Source organism: Phalacrocorax aristotelis, chromosome Z, assembly GCF_949628215.1.
Source record: "Phalacrocorax aristotelis chromosome Z, bGulAri2.1, whole genome shotgun sequence".
Taxonomy (NCBI): Eukaryota; Metazoa; Chordata; class Aves; order Suliformes; family Phalacrocoracidae; genus Phalacrocorax; species Phalacrocorax aristotelis.
In genome coordinates, this window is record NC_134311.1 from 70,098,701 (window position 1) to 70,113,814 (window position 15,114).

Genomic DNA, 15,114 nt, shown 5'->3' on the forward strand with positions numbered 1-15,114 from the left:
TATTTAAAGTGTCTGTGCCTTAAACGTAAGAGTTCTGAGCTAATTTTCATGGACGTCTTTAAAATCTCATTACTTTAATATGGTTTATTGAAAAACTTCCTACAAGTGGAGGACAGTAATGAGCTTTAACAGAACAGTAGTATTTTTCTTAATTTGACAGGTATGTCAGGTTTATTGAAGAACTACTGAAGCATTTAAAAACTTTTCGGTCACGAAAAGGTAACAGTTTGACTTCTGTATGATTTTGAAAGACTTCTGTTCCACTGATTAAAAATTAAAAAAAGCACAAAACAAAAAAACACCACAAATGCCCCCATGCTAAGAAAGTCATATCTGCATGATATGTGTGCAACCACAGAAACTTCAAAATTATACAGCCTTTTTAATGAAGGTAGAAGAGAGGTAATAAAAGCCATTAAAGTGTACGGATGGATAGATAGCTGCTCCAGGTCTCTTTGTAGAACAGACAAGCATTAATCAAATCTGGGATTTTGAAATGTGTAGGCCTTAGCTTAGTATGTTGGATTAATCTATTTACTTACTGTCTTTTTCCAATATAGCCAGCAGCCAGCTTCGGGTGTAGCTTATTCCCATCCAACTACAGTTGCTAGCTACACTGTCCATCAGGCACCAGTCGCTGCGCACACAGTTACTGCAGCCTATGCCCCAGCAGCAGCTACAGTTGCAGTAGCTAGGCCTGCTCCAGTAGCTGTTGCAGCTGCTGCAACAGCTGCTGCGTATGGAGGCTATCCTACAGCACACACAGCTACAGATTATGGTTATACGCAGAGGCAACAAGAAGCTCCACCACCGCCACCTCCTGTGACTACGCAGAATTACCAGGTGGGTTCCATAAAAAAGTACTTCAGTTGTATGATTTTAAATGATATGTCAAAAGGAAGAGGCCTGTTTGGGTAAAGGAATGTGATATTTCTATTTTTGTCTTCTGTGAATCACAGTTTGAGTACAACTCAAATTACTTAGTTCTGAAAACTGATAGAATGTTAAGTGACTGCAGTCTCATATGGCCTGGGTAGAGGATTATCAGCACTAGCTGATACATTATAGCACTAGCAGGAGCTAAGGTTTAGGCATTCACACAATAAGCAATGAACTGACGTTTACTTCCAAGTGCTTTTTGTGAAACTACTGATGAAAAGAGTAGTACTGTCCTGTCTCAGCTAGTTTAAATGTTTGAGTGGTGTGCAGTAAACCAGGTCATGGAACTGATGTAGCTGAAAAAGCTGTTCTGATTAAAATTTTCAGTGGAGGTAGAAATAGTTCCCTTGTCAGATTCCTTGGTGCCACAGGATTTCTAGTACCAAACATATGAGGATAGTGGATTGTCCTAGGAGAGGGACTACCCTTTGGGTAGTTTTGGGGTGCACTTTGTGAGATCACCGACTAATCTTGTGAGACTACAGGCTTCTACAAAAGGGAACCCTTTGTCTGTTTTCATCTTGGATGTTGAAACAGTGTGTCTCTTGTAATAGTTTTTTTTAAACTTTTTAGTCCTAAACTTATGAAGACATTATCTAGGTTCTGATTAGTATTTTGGTTTGTTTAAAAAAAGGACTATATTATTGCTGCATGTTCTCAATTCTTTTGTACAGCTTTTATAACTTGTTACATATGGCAATGAATTGTAATGTATGAGGCTTCCAGTAGCATGTGTACTTGTAATTACGAGGTCAGTTATCAGATGCATTCAGACAGAAAAGAGAGTTCCCTAAACTAAATAAAATAAAGCCAGTTTACACAGGTTGGATGGAAAAGAGATTTTATTGTTATATTTTTTGGAAATAAAAAGAATTAGTACATTTCCACTATAGTAGTTCATGCCCTGCTATCCCTCAGTTGATCAACTCTTCACCATAAAGATGGTGAGCATCAGAGAATATTTGTACATACATAAAGTGGCTTCCAGGTCCTGTCCTAAGCTTACTAGCCATCTACTGAGTTCTAGAGGTGTCAAATGAGCTACTTGCCTTGCTGTTATAGACTAGATATAGTTCCCTAATGGACTAGTTGGTACACCAAAAAGTAAAGAAGGCTTTAGAAGTATCACTTTCATACTTCAAAAAGTATGACCAAGAAAAGTACTGTTAATGATGGGATTTTTAAAGCCAATATAGGGTCATGTTTGTAGAAATCCACATTTTGTGGAGGTCTGTGGTTATTTTTACTTCATATTTTACATAGATGTAATCTGATACAGTCATTTGGAAATACTAATGAGAGTAGTTGCTTCTCAGTAACAAAAAGAATTTGGTAAGGAAACTGATACCATAGCATGAGGTTAATTCCTGTATTAAGTATGAAAAAGACCATCAGGGTTATTTTCAGGCCTGAAGTATCTGTAAACATAAACTTAATTTCTCTAATGGATTTATTTGTGTATTCTGTATCTGTAAATCTTTTTTTAAAATTTACTGTAGTAGACCAGAATAAAACACATTGTTTCTTTGACTGTGCTAATGACTTTTATTACTCCGGATATATACTTACAGAAGAAATTTGCCATTTTTTCTTTTTTGAATTTTTAGGATTCCTATTCTTATGTTCGATCTACTGCCCCAGCTGTAGCTTATGACAGCAAACAATACTATCAACAACCAACAGCGACTGCAGCGGCTGTGGCTGCTGCCGCCCAGCCTCAGCCTTCAGTAGCTGAATCTTACTACCAGACAGGTGGGTGTCATGATTTAAACTTCTGTTATACACAGTCTGTGTACTACTTTAATACCTTCAAAAATCTATTTTTAATCTCTCACGTTATCCAGATTTTTTGTTTGTTTGTTCTTCGTCATATAATCTCTGTCAATGTGTAGAAAAATTTGCTGCACCTAGAACTCAGCTGTTATTATGACATTGCTATAAGTAGTTATCTCTGAGGTTTGGATTGTTATTAAATATACTCAAACCATACTTCCAGTCAAACTTTTTGTTGATTTGTCTAGGAACCTTGCTGAAGTAGGTTCACATAGTCAGTGGTGGGTTCAGATGATAACTTGGTTGGCAAGGTTCTCTTTTTTTAATTCTTAGGTACTTAATGTATATAGTTCTTTAATTATTGGTATCATGATTGCTACAAAGCATAAATCCTATTTACTTTTTTAATTTAATTAGAAATAATAGGAAAGTTTAAGTATACTTTGGTTTATTGTACTGTAGTAAAACCATTGAATGAGAAAGTTGTTTAAAAAAACATGGCAGCACAGTTAAAAATATGTACATAAATCTGAGGCTTACTAGTGTGAGCTGTGACATTATTAAACAGTTGTGTGATACATGGTATAAAATGCCTAACTCTGACTGTGTTTAAAAAAAACCCCAAAACAAACAAAAAAAGCCCCACAAAAACCACCAACCACAACACAAAACGCTAAAACCAATCAAAAAAAACCAAAATCAAACTCACTTGTTCTGTTTATTCCCCAGCATATCGTTAAATATCAGTTACTGTGGTTTGCATTTCATTCAGCTAAAACATACCAATGTTTGTACACTTTTATTTTCTATGCTAATAGCTCCAAAAGCTGGATATAGTCAGGGGGCAACCCAGTATACCCAAGCCCAGCAAACACGACAAGTGACAGCTATAAAACCTGCAACCCCAAGTCCAGCAACAACTACGTTTTCTATATATCCGGTATCCTCTACTGTGCAGCCAGTAGCAGCTGCAGCTACTGTTGTTCCATCCTATACTCAAAGTGCAACGTACAGTACAACAGCGGTTACTTACTCTGGTAAGAGTTTTGCATGTTATGTTGCTGGGATCTTTGCAGTTGTTACAGGAGAGGCTTTAAATACTCAGGATTTTAGCAGTTTGTGTTCAGTTACGTCATAGTCTAGTGAGAAGTATCAACCAGTTAAGTCATTATAATGGCAAAATACTATGTTGTATCTTTAAAAGAGGTTTGATGTTTGTGCGTGTCTATTTTGTTACACGTGAGAATATACAAAGCATTGGCATTGCGCTGTGCACCATGTTTTGTGACTTACAGTAAGGTTTGGAGAGAAAGGATAGGGGATAGTAAAAATAAGGAAACACATCCACACAAATATTACTCAGGGATATTGGAAGGGAGCATGCTGCGATCAAACAGCAGTCACAGAGACAGGCAGGAGCAGTCCAATATAAATCTTGTAAGTTTGGGTTGTCTTGACCCAAAATAGGAGAAGAATGGGTGTTGAAACAAAGACTTCAAACGTTAGAAATCCAGAAAGTAGTTAAAGATTAAAAGATATTAACTTTATGGCCAGGTAGTAATCAATTGGCATAATATAGCCCCCTTGAACTCTGTTTTCTGTTTAAAAAGGGATTTTAAGACTTCCTTGACAGTCTGATCAAAGGATTAATATAGTTGAAGCAGTAGATGTGGAAAGTTACAGGAAAATTGGCTCAAAGGTATGAAATCCCAGTTTCCTTGATTTATTCAACTTTGATACTAGAAATCAAGGACTGCATAGCCAGGTTTTAGCAGCCAAGCAGCTTCTCTGCACTGAAACGACTTAAATCAGTGAAACAGAATATAACAGCACTAGCCATTCTGTCTCTTTTTTTTTTTTTTTCCTGCTTCCTCTGCATAATGTCTGTCTTCCTTGCTATTTTGAAACTTGAACAGTAAATCTGTTTCTAGAAGACTGCTTACATCAAATGGTCTTTGACAGATATTTTATTAAAATTCTCATTACATCATATTCAGTCTTACCAGATGTACCAGGAAATTTTGCATATTCTTTAGCGATAAATTAATATATCTAACATAACCTGCAAGATTACTGCAAAGAGGTATCTAAAATCAAACACATTCCTGATACAATTGGTAGCTATAGATTTGTGTACGGTGAAACATCAAGAAAACTGCCTAACAAGATCTCAGTAAATCATTTATATCCTGCCCTGCCCCCCAGCTCTATTATGCAACATGTTTTGAATTAGTGTATTATGTAATTGATACATGATGTACAGTGATGTAACATTTATTTTATTTTTGATCTTTGAGGTACCTCTTATTCTGGCTATGAAGCCGCAGTGTATTCGGCTGCATCGTCCTATTACCAGCAGCAGCAGCAGCAACAGAAACAGGCAGCAGCAGCTGCTGCTGCTGCTGCTGCAACAGCTGCTTGGACAGGGACCACCTTTACTAAAAAGGCACCATTCCAAAATAAGCAACTGAAACCAAAACAACCTCCCAAACCGCCCCAGATCCACTACTGTGATGTTTGTAAGATCAGTTGTGCTGGACCACAGGTACCTGTATTATGTAATATTCTGCTACACACTTTAGTCATAATTTCTATAGCTAAAATAATGACCCCTTTAAGAGTGTTTTTTTTAAGATCTGGTTCTGTACTTCTATTAAGAAATAATTAAATGAAAATGTGTGCTATTATAGAAATTCTTCCTAAGAGAAGGCAAAAAGATACATCCCCTTAGCTTGAACAGAGAAGCTTCAGCTGTACTTTGGACTTCAGAAAGATGCTAAACTTTGAATTTTATTTGCTGCTTTGGCATAGCAAACTTCTTAGAACACACTCTTTTGAGAAGTATGGTATTGCATAAATTCTGGGAATGGTAAGCTGGAAAATTTATTCTTCACTGTATTCCAGCATCCCAGTTTAGTTTCACAGGGGGTACAAGTGCGTATAAACCAATTTATGTAGAGTTTTTATTTGTGTGTCTGGCTAAACAGTTCTTGATCCTTAGGTAAACTTGTCATTATTTCCCACCTTGCCTTCTCTGTAGATTGTCAGTTTTTGTATAGGAAGAAATATCAACTTCTGCATTTCATTTTCAGCACAGTTTGCTTATACCTTGCAGCTTATTTATACGCTACCTTATTATGAATTGATGTTTTTTAGTACTTTGGATACACTTACTGTGGTCTTGTAGTTTGAGGAAAATTCAAAATCAAGAATTATTGAAGGAAATGCAGGAATCTGCAGTTTTCTGATCATACCAAATTTCCAATGGTAATATCTGTTGATCAGTACTTGATTAAGGAAGTGAGAAGTTAGAGGAGAAAAGTCTCTATTGTATTACCTAAAGTGGAATCCTGGCGGTGGTGAAGAAAATTTCTTGGCCTTAGGAGTGGCCTGCTAATGCCTTAGATTATTTCTTATACAAAACATGCATTTTAAGCTATATTCTATATTACATGTATTCACATGAATGGTGAATGAGCAGTACAAAGACAGCTTATTGTGTGTATTGTTAATTTAAACAGACTTATAAAGAACACTTAGAAGGCCAGAAACACAAAAAGAAAGAAGCAGCACTAAAAGCTTCCCAGAACACCAATAACAGCAGCACTTCTGCTCGTGGAACTCAGAATCAGTTGCGCTGTGAGCTTTGTGATGTGTCTTGTACAGGGGCAGATGCTTACGCTGCCCATATCCGTGGAGCCAAGCATCAGAAAGTAAGAGTTTTCTCTTGTTCTTATTATAGAAGTCAGTCATATATTTCTTCCCATCACTTTTTCTCATCTTAGAGAGGAGAAAACACGCAGGAACAATAGAATTTGGATTATTTTGTTTAAAGATGTTTAGTTCTGCTTTTTGTTTCAAACTTATCTTTAAGCTTACTATTAGTAGGGCCTTGCTGGGAGAAAGGGGGGGGAAAATATTGGCATGGCGTCAATGAGAAGAGGGTGTCTTGGGGGAAGTATGTAAATTGTAGGAAGAAGGTGTAGAGTAAGATGGGAAAAAGAGTGAATGAGGACATGCAGTAACACACTTGCGCCCCCTGACTCTTTTCAAGACTTCTCTTGACATCGGTCTTATGTATCTGGTCCTGTGAAGCTTTCAGTGCACTTCAAAATGCTGTAAGCTGAGTCAGTGCCAAGGGACAGGACTATTATACATCACTCCTTGGTATTTCTTGCAAAGAAAATTGCCATATGGGATTAAGGAACAGTGTCCTGTAGTAGACTTCATAATAAGTATGTTTAGAAGACTTGGTAAGCATGTTTTCCCTACTGTTTGCATGCAGTTAGGTAGACATTCTGGAATAAAGACAGTGGGCTGCGCTGTGGACCCCTGTGACCTGTGTTTTAAATTTGGTCATACAACAGTAAATGTAGAATGTTTGTTTAGATATTACAGATTTTCCTCATAGCTGTGGAAAGATTAATGTCAGTAACAAATACAGTATTCAGCTTTTATAGAATCATAGAATCATTAAAGTTGGAAGAGACCTCTAGGATCAAGTCCAACCATCAACGCAACACCACCGTGCCTCCTAAACCATGCCATGAAGTGCTGCATCTACATGTTTTTTGAACACCCCAGGGATGGTGACTCCACCACCCCTCTGGGCAGCCTGTTCCAGTGCCTGACCACTCTTTCAGTGAAGATATTTTTCCTAATATTCAACCTAAACCTCCCCTGATGCAGCTTGAGGCCATTTCTTCTCTTCCTATCCCTATTAACTTGGGAGAATAGACCAAGCTTTTTGCATCTGAGAACACTGTATGAAGTGGCATCAGTAGCACCATTCCTATTAAAATATGTCTTATAGCAGATTTAAAACAATTTTCCAATATAATCTTTTGCTAGTACAAAGGCAAAAATTATAATTTGGGTAGACTTGCCTAGTGTCCTTTCATTAAGTACCATTAAAAGTTGAGTTGTGCCAAGTAATGCCATAGGTACATGCAGTATAGTATGTATTATCCTTACCTATTTGGTTGCAGCTTTCTCTTCCTCACAGGTAGTCGCTAACCACAGCTGATTTAGGTTGTCATCAGTGTAAAAATGAAATCTCAAAGGACTCTATTTCTGTAGTGCACTGAAGAATCTTGTGCATTCTGCTAGAAAGAAGTAATTTTGAAGAGTTGCTTGAACTGACATTTGTAGTATTCTATGACACTAATGTGTCTGTATCCTTACGGGGAACATACTTAAAAAATAACAAAAATGTAAGAAGTGTATGTATACAGTTTTGTATACATGTACAGTGCATATCATGATTGTGTACATGTGTTTGCATTAAAGGCATCGCTTGAAGACTTTTATGGTTTTTTACTGCTACTTTCAGACTCAGTCTTTAGTTTTGATTTTGCATGTTTTGTTCTTATGGACTACATGCATTGCTTTTTCACGTGATGGACAGCTGTCATCAAAAAGAAGTAGTATTCTATCTCAAGCATGTTGTGGAAGGGCCTCTGTATATTTCTTCTGAGAATAAGCATGTACCTCTTTGCTTTCTCTGAGATGCTAAAGGGCTCTGAAACATGCCTATCGCATCCTCCTTAGCTGTCTTTGCAGTTGCCCTTTTTTTTAAGGAATCTCTTCAGTTCTGCTAGGTAACCTGAAAATTCTTTTAATATGAGTGCTCCTAAAATTTGATCAGGAGAGACAGTGTTGAATCTGAAGTAAATTACTCTTATTTACAAATATTATTTGGAACCAAAATAGTTCAATGTACTACACTTTTTGAAGGGAGGGTGAAAAGTAGCCAGGCAGCAAGACAGTCACACTGAAACAGTTTGAGCAAAATGTTTCCTTGAGTTGTTCTTCCTTGTGAGTTTATTGGCATTCTGTTCTTATCTACAGTTTTTTGAGTAAATGTCTGAATTTCTAATGGAAATAAGCTATGTGAGATAACTGTTAACAGTTTCTGTGTTATGGATGACAAAGAGCTTTTACATGTGCATCTTCTTCTTTTTTTTTGCCAAGATCACTTTTTGTAAAGAAGCAATAACTGACTGTTTAGTTACATTAATTTTTTAAATTATGATGCTTGTGTTACATTGTTTTTTATAGTTATCCCAGGGAGATCATGTTATGAATTTCTCTTTATTCTTATAGGTAGTAAAGTTGCACACAAAACTTGGCAAACCCATTCCTTCAACTGAACCAAATGTGGTTACCCAAGCTCCTTCCTCGACATCCACATCTACTTCCAAACCAACTGCCTCTGCTTCAAATATAGCAACTAGCAGCAGTACTGTGAATTCCTCTGTTGCATCCTCTGCAGTGAAAATTCTTACTCCCATGGCAAACACACCACTTAACACTGCATCCAACAACAAAACATCTTCAACTGCTGCTAATATAGCTGTAAAGAAAATATCTACACCGAAAATAAACTTTGTTGGCAAGTACAGAAGTCAGTCTTTATTTTGAAACCTAACCTATTCTATAGATTTTTAAGACTTAGTGCAGCAAATAGAAATGTATTTAGTTACCTTTATGCATGAGTAACTGTGTTTAAGAGAATTACTGATAGGTGAAAATAAGCATGTAAATAGAAGTTTTGCTTCAAAATTTATAGTGTTTTCTGGCCAGTTGTCTCCACCTGACCTCTCTTTGCAGGCTTCTCCCACCTTTGCTTTCCTATGTAGTAGATGTTGGAGTATTGCTGTTTATAGTCCACTTGGTCCTAATTTCAGTTTATAGCCTGGTCTGTTAAGGCAACCTGCAGTAGGTTGGCAGTTGGTAACTGAAACATCCTTGTAACAGTGGAAGTTTAACAGTAGAAACTTTTGAAATAAGCATGACAGACGTTTAGAGATGGGAAGCAACTGTTCCACAATAAGCTACCCTGCTCTTGAAGGAAAGATGTATGCAGCTGCAACACTGAGAGTATACTGCCTTTGTTAGTACAAACAGTTTGTTTGTAAACAGTAAGGTTTTCAAGTACTCTTTCGGATTAATTTAAAAAAAATTATCTGATGACAAAAAAGAGATTATTAAAATGTATTTGCTGAGTTGTTCCTATTCAGATCTCTCTCATTTGAAAAAGGATGACAATGAATAATGAAAATTGCAATTATATAAAGCAAAAGGTTTTCTTGCTAAAATAAAAAGGCAAATGTTTAAATAATTTGAATGTTGTTAAACTTGCTTTTAAAAAAATCTTTATTTGTATTTAAAATATGTTTAAGTTTTAACTAATTATAAAAGACTGATAATGCTTTGGTCAGAATGCTGATATCTGCAAATAAAGTCTTCAGTTTGCACATCATGTGTAATCACATTCTCATGTTATGAAAGCTAACAATTTAACTTTTTTAATTTGTAGGTGGCAATAAGCTTCAGACAACAGGAAGTAAACTAGAAGAAATGAAGTCAGCTGAAAGTGTTAAAACAACTCCTGCTGCTACAGTACAAACACAGGAAGTAAAACCAGACATAGCAGCTGAACCAGTGACTCCCACAACTCTTGCTGTCTTGCAAAATGATGTCCAGCCTGTGGGCCATGACTACGTGGAGGAGGTATTGATATGAAAACGTGTACTATTTTTTAACTATTCTAGCGAAAACTTGTTCAACATGAAACAGAGTCACAGAATGGCTGAGATTGGAAGGGACCTCCAGGCGTCATTTGGGGATCCAGTCCCACTCAAGCAGGGTCACCTACAGCCCATCACCCAGGACCATGTCCACACAGCTTTTGAGTATCTCCAAGGATGGAGACTCACAAGTTCCCTGGGCAACCTGTGCCAGGGCTTGGTCACTGTTGCAGTAAAAACGTGTTTCCTGATGTTCAGAGGGAGCCTCTGACGTTTCAGTTTGTGCTCATTGCCTCTGGTCCTGTCACTGGGCACCACTGAGAAAAGCCTGCCTCTGTCCTCTTTGCACCATTCCTTCAGCTATTTATATACATTAAGGAGATCCCCCCTCAGCCTTCTCTTCAGCTGAGAGAGCTGGGACACTCTAGCCTCTCCTCACAGGAGAGATGCTTCGGTCCCTGCTTCATCTTTGTGTCCCTTTGTTGGACTCTCTCCAATAGGTCCATGTGTCTTGTACCGGGGAGCCCAAAACTGGACACACAACTCCAGGCATGGCTTCACCAGTGCTGAGTGAGGGGGTAAAGATCGCCTCCCTCGACCTGCTGGCAATCCTTTGGCTAATGCAGCCCAGGAGACCATTTGCTTTCTTTGCTGCAAGGGCACACGGCTGGCTCACGTTCAGCCTGGTGTCCACCAGGACCCCGGACTCCTTTCCCAGCTCGGTGGCACCCAGCATGTACATTCTGCCCCATCAGTCACATCATTAAGGAAGACATTAAACAGGACTGGACATGGTATTGACCCCTGGGGTACACTGCTAGTTATTAGCCTTTAACTAGGCTTCATTTTACTGATGACCTCCCTCTGGGCCTGGCCATCCAGGCTATTTTCTGTCCACCTCGGTGTATGCTTATCCAGCCCATACATGAATAGCTTGTGTAGGAGGATATTTTGGTGAGACTGTCAAAGGCCTTAATGAAGTCCAGGTAGACAATATCGACTGCTCTCCCCTCATCTGCCAGGCTGTTCATTTCACCACAGAAGTTTATCAAGTTGATCAAGCATGACTTCCCCTTGGTGAAGCCATGCTGACTACTCCTTGTGATTTTCTTGCCATTAACGTGCCTGGAAATGGTTACCAGGTTTAGCTGCTCCATCACCTTCCCAGGGATCAAGGTGAAGCTGCCTGACCTATAATTCCCTAGGTTTTCCTTGAAGATAAGAATGACAAGTCATTGAACCTGCAAAGGCTTGTGCATATATTTATATGTTTTATTGTGCATGTTTCTTTTATGCTCAGTGGGGCATTCTTCATGTGGGCAGCATGAGATGTGAGGATGAAGTCTGACGTAATTTTTTCATGATTTATAGGGTTGTAATTATTGAACAAAATGTGTTCAGGCTCAAGTTTAAAGCTGTATACTCTTTAGAATGGAAGAACTTTATTCTTTGTTCACTACCAAGTACAGTGCTGTGTTTGTCAGAACTGAAAGTTCTATTTTGCCTTCTTTCAGTTATTGTGTGAAATTTTTAGCATGTTTTGAGATAGGTAGATATATCTAGTGTCGCTGAATTAGATTAAATTTTACATCAGCTTTGTTTTAGGGTGGGGTTTTTTTCCTTAAAAAACAAAAAACAACAAAACCCAAATGTATTATGACTTCCTTTTCCAGGTAAGAAATGATGAAGGAAAAGTGATCCGCTTTCACTGCAAACTTTGTGAATGCAGCTTTAATGATCCTAATGCCAAGGAGATGCACTTAAAAGGGAGACGGCACAGACTTCAGTATAAGGTTAGTAGAAAACCTAACGCGTTTATCTGAAAAGTCACCAGATGTCAGCTGACTGATTATGCGTTCTACATTTAAAGGCTAGACAGAAGTAGGTACTCTGAGTAAACAGCATATAAAAAAGTTAGACAAATGTCTTAAGGACAAGTTAAGGAGTATTGTCTTTAAAGAAGTAATGCAGACTGTGGAACTGTATTCTTGTTCGGGTTTTTTTAAACATTTTGAACGTTGCTTTCAGGCACCTTTGCACATTAAAATATGGTACAACAGATGTAAGCATCAGTAGATTCTATATGTTGTTTGCTATCCATTTTGAATAGTGTAAAATAGTAACACTCAATGTTTTCAGCAGGATAAACTCTTTGTGGAGACACATGAGACGCAAGTGTTGAAGATACTTTAGTCATGCATAGAGAGACACCTGTACTGACATACAGTGTGCATTTTGATTACTCTAAGATTATATTGGAAGAATCTACTGTGGTCACAGGAGATAGAAAGGACCTGCATGATCATGAGAGGGATAAAAGAAGGGAAAAAATTGACAGAAAAATTTATTGATTAACTCCCAATTATACCCTGTATGAGGCATCCTTCAGTAAAAGGTCATCAGGAAGATTAAATGTTTTTTCAGGCTATAGAGTAGTAATCCTACTACAGAATGAACAGCAAGTTGCTTAGTATTTCATGTAACACTTAAGTTGCTTTGTTCTCATATAAGTGAAGAGGGGATTCATGCTATTTGTAATATGTTGCTATTTCTTTCCTTTAAAATACTGGATACAGATTTTCCTTCAACTATTCATTCAGTGTAGTTCTAAAATTTCACTTTACGCCCCTTGATTTTTATCATAGACCAGTAGTGTGTGTTAACGTGTCAGAAGAACTCTGTAACCTTGAGATGATGAGGAAAAACATTTCATTTATTACTTTTCCAAACTAGAAAAAAGTAAACCCAGACTTACAAGTAGAAGTAAAGCCCAGTATTAGAGCAAGAAAAATTCAAGAAGAGAAGATGAGGAAACAGATGCAGAAGGAAGAATATTGGAGAAGGAGAGAAGAAGAAGAACGCTGGAGGATGGAAATGAGGTAATGCATGCTGTTTTATCAATGAATGAGACAAAGCTGCAGTCAGATTGTCTACAACTAGCTCTGCTTCTGTAGTTACTTATTTTGAACACTTGTTTGGAGAACTCTGTACTGTCATGTTTTAAGTTTTCATTATCCCTCTGGGGTTTTTGTTTGTTAGTGTTCAATCCCCCTGAGGAATGCAGACTTACTATTTTGCTATAAATTCACACCCACTTTCAAAATGACCGTTCATTTTAGTTGCCTTCTGGAGTTCACTCATATTTGATTATGACATCTAGAAATGGGGTAGTGAGGACATACAAGAATGTATTTAGAATGGTTGTAAGTACTAACTGCTATATAAAGAGAACACTTTGATTTACTTCAGGCGGTATGAAGAGGACATGTATTGGAGGAGAATGGAGGAAGAGCAGCATCACTGGGATGACCGTCGCAGAATGCCAGATGGAGGATATCCTCATGGTCCTCCAGGACCTCTAGGCCTGCTGGGAGTTAGACCAGGACTGCCTCCTCAGCCCCAAGGACCAGCTGTGAGTTTCTTACCTTGAAAAACCCAAAAGAAGTAATACTTACCAGGAGGCGCAGTTAAGAACTATGAATTATTCAGTGCTAATTCAGTTGTCTCCTTTGTTTCCTGATAAAGGATTTGGAAAGGTAGAAAAGAAATTACATGCTAATGAAGCTGTGTAGGAGGACCTGTCTTCCAAAATAAGTCCACCTAAATGACAAAAGGATGCTTTGAAGAGAAATGTTGTTCTGAAATACAAGTCATTCTAGATTTATATACTACTTCTATTTAATTGCATTGTACAACATTATTTAATTGTGGACAAAAGTATGGATAAAAAGTGGTTGGGTTGTCAGTCCCAGAGCATAATGTCATACTCTGCCTGGAGGTCAGTAACAAGTGCAGTACCACATGGGTTTATCTTGGGATTTGTCATTAGCACCTTATCACAGAATCACAGAGTGTCCTCAGTTGGAAGGGACCTGCAAGGATCATAGAGTCCAACTCCTGTCCCTGGAGGACGGGACAACCCCAAATTTATACCATATCTTTGAGGGCGTTGTTCAAGTGCTTCTTGAACAGCATCAGGCTTGGTGCCATGACTGCCTCCCTGGGGAGCCTGTTCCAGTGCTCCACCACCCCCTGGGTGAAGAACCTTTTCCTAATACCTAACCTAAACTTCCCCCAACATATTTTCCTGCCCTTCCCTTGGGTCCTGTCATTGATCACCAGAGAGAAGAGATCAGCTCCTGCCCCTCCTCCTCCCCTTGTGAGGAAGCTGTAGACTGTGATTAGGCCTCCCCTCAGTCTCCCCTTCTCCAGGCTGAGTGAATTAAGTGACTTTAGATGCTCCTCATAATGCCTCCCCTCTAAACCCTTCGCCAATTTTGTGGCCCCTCTCTGGACACTAGAATCAAAATCACAGAATAATAGAATCATTAAGGTTGGAAAAGACCTCTAGGATCATCAAGTCCAACCATCAACCCAACACCACCAGGCCTCCTAAACCATGCCCTGAGTGACATGTCTACACATTTTTTTGAACACCTCCAAGGATGGTGACTTCACCACCTCTCTGGGCAGCCTGTTCCAATGCCTGGCCACTCTTGCAGTATAGATATTTTTCCTAATAGCCAACCTCATCTTGGGGCCATTTCCTCTAGTCCTGTCGCTAGTGACTTGGGAGAAGAGACCAACACCCACCTCGCTACAACGTCCTTTCAGGTAGTTGCAGAGAGCAATAAGGTCTCCCTGCAACCTCCTCTTCTCCAGACTAAACAACCCCAGCTCCCTCAGCTGCTCCTCATAAGACTTGTTCTCCAGACCCTTCACCAACTTCGTTGTCCTTCTATGGACACGCTCCAGCACCTCAATGTTCTTCTTGTACTGAGGGGCCCAAAACTGAACACAGCATTCAAGGTGCGGCCTCACCAGTGCTGACTACAGGGACACATTTGCTTTCCTACTCCTGCTGGCCACA

At 38.7% G+C, this 15,114-nt stretch overlaps 1 protein-coding gene across 3 annotated transcripts in view; it reads left to right on the forward strand.

Moving 5' to 3' along the window:
- The window catches only part of ZFR (zinc finger RNA binding protein), a 45,060-nt gene that overhangs the window by 12,792 nt on the left and 17,154 nt on the right, over positions 1-15,114 (forward strand). For 2 of the 3 annotated variants that reach the window (XR_012657870.1, XM_075078179.1), the window contains exons 3-12: positions 561-843; positions 2,547-2,691; positions 3,531-3,749; positions 5,010-5,257; positions 6,234-6,425; positions 8,818-9,118; positions 10,034-10,227; positions 11,918-12,037; positions 12,978-13,123; positions 13,494-13,656. Coding sequence is in view for 2 of the 3 variants with exons in the window: in XM_075078179.1 (XP_074934280.1) it covers positions 561-843; positions 2,547-2,691; positions 3,531-3,749; positions 5,010-5,257; positions 6,234-6,425; positions 8,818-9,118; positions 10,034-10,227; positions 11,918-12,037; positions 12,978-13,123; positions 13,494-13,656 (2,011 nt within the window). In the remaining variant the exon portion in view is untranslated. The remainder of the gene's footprint in view (positions 1-560; positions 844-2,546; positions 2,692-3,530; positions 3,750-5,009; positions 5,258-6,233; positions 6,426-8,817; positions 9,119-10,033; positions 10,228-11,917; positions 12,038-12,977; positions 13,124-13,493; positions 13,657-15,114) is intronic. The other variant, XM_075078180.1, reaches the window with a different exon arrangement.